The following is a 6000-nucleotide window of genomic DNA, read 5'->3' as shown; positions in this document are numbered from 1 at the left end:
TAATTTTAGTTATGTTGAGCAGATTTTGAGCTATAAAGACACATCTTGGTTCACGAGAGGCCAATTTACCTACATATCCTTTTTTTTTCCTTTTTTTTTCCAAATCGGAAAGTCTAGCCTGTACAGCATGACCCAGTAAGGCTGCACTCTCATACCTGGCATTCGCTGGTATCAAGGAAATGCTTCTGAGCTTCTGCACCTGACTTATTTATTGTTGCATTCTGGCAGCCAACCCCTTTCCTCCTGGCAAAAATAGCTGGGTTTCATTAAAATTCAATCTTTCCTGATACCATCTCTGCTGGATGTTAGAGGGGACTGCTAGCAGTGGAGCTTTAGCAACCTAATTAAGAATGGATTTGGGTTGAAATTTTCTAAGTACTCTAAAATTACAGTCTGTAAAGTTTCTCTCCACGTCTACCCACTTCCTTGTGCCCTGGGCTCCCTGTTTCTCCCCAGCTCATCCCGCCATCACAGGAGCTGGGCCGAGTCTCCGTGGCTTTCCCGAGTTGGACACTGACATGACTCTGGCTTCGTATTTCAGGTGCAAGTCCTCTTCCGCCGTCCCGAGTCCCCGCTCCCGGGCCCCCTGGATGAGTGACGCCTTGGTCTGCCATGGAAGCTGGCCCTGCCCTGGCCTGGCTCCTGCTTCTGAGTCTGCTGGCTGATTGTCTGAAAGCTGCTCAGTCCCGAGACTTCACCGTCAAAGACATAATCTACCTCCACCCTTCAAGTAAGACTCCGTTCTCTTCACTGCAGAAATGTCACTTGACTCCCAGTAAGATTTGAAAGTTGAAAAATGGCCGGCAGGAGGCAGCCTTCCGCTCAGGCGAAACCTGGTGATTTAATTGCGGGGGGGCGCGCATGCGACAGAAACATGCGTTGTGTTTTACCCTCCCCTTTTTACAGGGTGTTTGTATTTGAAGGTAAATTATTAGGCTTGTTTTCTCTGTTCCCTGTACCCTCGGTCGCTCTGATTCTGAACACCCTTTCCTCTGACTCTGCCAGCCCTCGGTCAGTTATCAAAGTCAACCACCAAGTCCCAGGAGGAAGGTGTTTGTAAAAGATCAGGCCTTTATAAGCAAGATAATAGCTGGCCTTCCTGTCTGTGCATCTAATTCTCAGTTTCAGCATAATTGCCTCGCGCCACTTCCTGTTCCCTATCCCTTTCAGTTTCCTGTGTTTAAGAATTATCTTGGGAGTGTATAATGATGTGTGTCCCAGGTTCCTTCTCTGGAGTGTCTGACTGCATCTATCTGGGTGGTCCCCATGGATTTTTACTTTCAGCAAGAAATTCAGGTGCTTCCGCTGTTGCCGATATTCTAAGGATCACGCTTCGGGAAACACATCAGCTTTCCTTCTTTACTGGTCACCATCTCTGTATTTATCTCATCTCTTTTACTTTTGCTTGACTCTCTGCTGGAATGCCCCTGAGCTGGGTATGTAGTGCGCGGGCTGACCTTTAGCATTCGCCCCGAGGTGCATTATTACTCTTTTGAAATGTTCTGTTCGCCAAACATTTTTGAGCCTCTACTGTGTGTCAAGCATTGTGATCGGCGTGAAAAATGTAAAGGCAAATCAACCATAGTCCTTGCTTTTGAGGATCTTGCAATCTACAAGGTGGAGGCAGTCACCTGGACTCCTTCAATGCCGCATGGTTAGAATATGTAACCTCTCCGTGTTCTGGTTGAATGAGAGGTGGTCCAAGGAGTGCACAGGGGCTTGGAGTCCACCTGACCTCGGGTTAGGACCTCCCTCAGCTGCTTCATAGCCTTCTGACTTGAAATAAGTTCCCTAACTTTGTGAAGATTAAATAAAAGAACGCATACAAAGCACTTAGCACTGTGAGCCATAGGAAATGCTCAATAAATGTTAGGGGAATCTTTAAAGTGTTGATTTCTATATTTCTAACTTGGTTAAGATGATACATACCCTATAGCATTGTTTTGTGGACTAGAAATAATATCTGTAAAATGCTAGCACATACATAACAGGCAATCAGATGCCTGTTGCTTACGATGTTGTGCTAATTGGCTCAGACAGTAAACTGAGGATGCCGAAGGTACATCACTAATTTTTTAAATCCAGATATACTTTTTTTTTTAAACATCTTTATTGGGGTATAATTGCTTTACAATGGTGCGTTAGTTTCTGCTTTATAACAAAGTGAATCAGTTATACGTATACATATGTCCCCATATCTCTTCCCTCTTGCGTCTCCCTCCCTCCCACCCTCCCAGATATACTTTTAACCGGCAGCCAATAGTTTCTTTAGACTTATTGCTGTTGTACGCTCTCACCAGTATAGGCTGGTGCCTACTGGTTAGTTGTATGGAAAGCTTATCTAGCTGCTTGTTTTTGCAGGGCAGTTTATTTTAGTAACTTTCATGAAAAGAAGGTGCTTTGATAGTTTCTCTGTTTTCTAAGATTCCATTTTGTTCTTTTCTCCAAACAACCATGCTTTTTTTATTACAGTTGGTGGACAAAAACCTAGGTTTCAGTCTCTCGGGTTTGATTGCCAGGACTTTCAGCTTCTGCGGAATTCTTTGTCCGCTTCAGTGACAGACTCAGAAGTCACTGGGCCTCAAAACAGACCCACGCCTGGCCTTCTCTGAGGCTGTGATTGTACACGCAGGGTGGAAAGGAAAATTAAGGGGGGTGGATTTAAGTGACCAAGAACAAAACAAACACACCCTGCTTGTGCCTCAGGGGTATGGTGGGTCAGTGCTGGCAGGCGTTGAGTGGACCTCTATTTGGAAAGTCCATTTCAGAATGGGATCTTTGAAGGATGAGCTCTGCCAGGCTGGAGGGGCAATCACCTGTGCTCTTTAGAAATTGATGGAAAAGTTCCATTCATGTGACCTATGTTGATTAAATATGGAGCCATGGCCTGGTTAAAGAGAGCTCACTGTAAACAAAGAATTGATGGAGTATTCTGATGTGATTTTGGAATATAGAGAAGGGTAGAAGCAGCTGTTCCTAAACTATGTTGTATGTAGATGATTCACCAGCAAGTGTGGGCTGAGTTCTCTTTCAGAGTCTCCATAACTGGTCACAAGGAATATAAGTTCTTGCAGGATTCAAGTTCCTGTCCATGGTTCCTACTTGGCCATAACTTTGTTTATTCTGACCACTTTAAAGCAGAGTTGACTTCACATTTCTCTGCACTATTTCAGAAGTTTTTGGTGCTGTTTGCTTGTTTTTACACTTTGATTTTTTAAACGGTCATGGTTGTCTGCCCTTAAGCAGCACCCAGTAGACTATGTTTAGATGAAGCAATCTCTCCACAAATAAGCAGGTTTCTGTAGAACATAGACCACAAAAAATATATGAAGGAAACATGGGATTATTTTGATTTTGAATTATTAATATAATTGCCTCACTTTGTAGATGGAGACACAAACAGCTTTCCTGGGGTCGGCGAGTGAGCCAGATTCCATTAATATTAGATACTGCTCAGAACCTGCCCAAGGAGAAATGCAGTGATGCTGGAGGTGTGAGAAGATACAGAAGTTTTCCACACCAGACAAACATAAACTCATTTCTCCTGGGCCCCGAACAGCCCTCAGAGATAGCAAGTGGGATGAGATTGGAACCCGGGTTGGGAAAGTTCAGCCTCCCATGACTAATCTCCTTTGCTCTCTGGTTCCCTAACCTTTGAAGTTTCTAAGCCTTTAAAAGAAATAAACTTTATGGCTTTCAAACTTGAGGCACTGTCCTCAGTAACATTCTTTTCTATCATGTGTATGGGGTTTTTTTTCTTTTTCATGTGAAAAATGATGAATTTCTTCCTAGCCCATGATTAAAATACCAAAGCCTAATAAAAACCTTTGAAGCAGAAGTTTGTATTAAGAGACATGAAGCTACTTATTTGGCTGTTAGACCCCGAACAAGATAGCAGAATTTAACATCCTAAGTGACTTCAACATGTTCTTGGCCTCCTTTTCATTCCTTGTAATAGAAATCTTTCCTGGGAAGTTCAGTTTTCCTCTGGTTGCATATTCTGAGTCTTTCCTTAATTATGTGGACCAAAGAGCTATCTCTCTACAGGGGGCTTGTTTATGCCCAGAAAGTGAGCCAGCGAAGTTTTCCCATAATTCTACACTACGTTAAGTCTTAGGGAGTGAGGGGACTTTCTAGAAAGGTACCAGGAAATGCACTTCTATCAGAAATATGTTCATGGTATTAAAATTATACTGACAATATATTGTTGCCTAGTGGACTGAGAAGATCAATTTATTAGATTTCTAGAAATTTTGTACTTGCATCCAGTTTCCAAAAACAATGGAAATTAATTTGGTAAGAATGAAAAAGAAGAAAGTTTGGATGCATTACACATCAGCATACAGTTCAAAACAAGAATCTCTTCTCACCACGGTTTTGGTAACTGAAGGCCTTTGTCCTGGCAAAAGTTCCAAGGGATGGAAACAAAGACGAAATCTTTTCCGATGCCTTGCAAATGAATTATGGTCGGTTGAACCATGGCTGACCAGGAGAGTTAATGGACAGATTATATTACAGGAAGTAACTGGGCACTTTGGCTTTTCTTTTTTTCTTTACAATAACCTTCTCTTGAGGGACCAAGGACTTATGCCCCGAAATACTTATGCCCTGAAATACTAAGCTTATTAACTCTGTGATCAGGAGCCAAATTAGATTCATTCGCAGCTGGGGCCACAACGATTTGAAACCCTACTTGCTCTGTAATGCTTTGAAGTAACAAAGAAGAAAACTGCACATCTCTTAGAAACCTCTTTCCGTCCTTTTGAAAAAAAACTTCTTTATCAGATTCAGTATCAGTTAGCAAGTTACTAGAGATAGTTGTTCATCTGAAGACCTTGTTTATTAGCTAAATATTTCCAGAGGGGGGAATTTGACCATTTCTTGGTATTGTGCTGTAATTATCGACTGAAAGCTGAGTCTGTTTTCAGAGATTTGTCACTGAAAAGGGTTTGATTATTCACTGATCAGTACTACCTGCCAAGGTGTAAATACAAGTTCCTATGAGCAGATATTAGACTGTCATTGTTGAGAATGCAACAGATATGAAGTTGTGGACTTAAAAATAAAACTCACTGGAAAGGAGATCATTTGGTTAATTGGCAATGATACATGCTGATAAACACATTCAGAGATAAATGATTTTTAACAGAGCTTCATTTTGCTACCATAGTGTTTTAGCTCATATTCCTGTTTTAATTTTGACACACTTTGAGTTAATTTCAGAGTCCAGGCCTACTTGTTAAGAAATGGCAGTATTTAATTTAATATGTCACTAGTCTTGCAAAAGATAATTTTGAAGAGTCTATTAATCCAAATTTGGGAACACTACAACTTATTAGTGCTAGGCTTTCAATAAGTTTATTCTTGGAACAGCTGGATCGTCAATCTTCATTCAAAGTTCTTAATTTATCTCTTTGATGGGAAAGTTTCCGGGAATAGCTAATCCAACATTCCAGCTAAAAGTTTTACTGGCTGCAGTGACAGACAGATAAAATTGGATACTCTAGTGAATTAATCACACAAGCTGAAGTATTATGGTTGGCTTGCCGTCATAAACCTTAGGGAATACGATCGTTTTTTGAGAAATGCTGTTCTTTGACAAATTATATACATCTTTTCTTCAAAATTCCTGCTTTAATAATTCTACTTCAAATCTTACAAACTATTTTAAAGTTCTGTCTTTTACACTTATTTATATATTAAATAATTTAAAGTGGATAGTGAAACTATTTTTAATGTATCAAATCAGGATAATTTCCTAAAATATTTTGTATGGTTTTTAATAATGGTATTTATAAAAATAATCTAATTAAAATGTCCATAAGAGTATTAATGCCTCTGGAACATGAGGACCTATTTATTTATTTATTTTGGTTGGGTGCAGCATACGGGATCTTAGTTCCCCAACCAGGGATCATACCTGTGCCCCTTGCATTGGAAGCGTGGCATCTTAACCACTGAACCACCAGAGAATCCGAGAACCTATTTATTTTAAATTCT

General features: G+C 40.6%; 1 protein-coding gene across 1 annotated transcript in view; it reads left to right on the top strand.

Moving 5' to 3' along the window:
• Positions 1 to 6000, top strand: part of LYPD6 (LY6/PLAUR domain containing 6) — a 106569-nt gene that overhangs the window by 81501 nt on the left and 19068 nt on the right. Inside the window, exon 2 of the mRNA XM_024756263.1 lies at positions 542 to 730. Within this exon, the coding sequence (XP_024612031.1) occupies positions 613 to 730 (118 nt within the window). The 5' untranslated portion in view covers positions 542 to 612. The remainder of the gene's footprint in view (positions 1 to 541; positions 731 to 6000) is intronic.

The sequence above is a fragment of the Neophocaena asiaeorientalis genome, unplaced genomic scaffold, assembly GCF_003031525.2.
Source record: "Neophocaena asiaeorientalis asiaeorientalis breed wild unplaced genomic scaffold, Neophocaena_asiaeorientalis_V1.1 scaffold447, whole genome shotgun sequence".
Classification (NCBI taxonomy): domain Eukaryota; kingdom Metazoa; phylum Chordata; class Mammalia; order Artiodactyla; family Phocoenidae; genus Neophocaena; species Neophocaena asiaeorientalis.
Note: the sequence above shows the minus strand (reverse complement) of the source record. Positions and strands in the feature narration are given on the sequence as shown.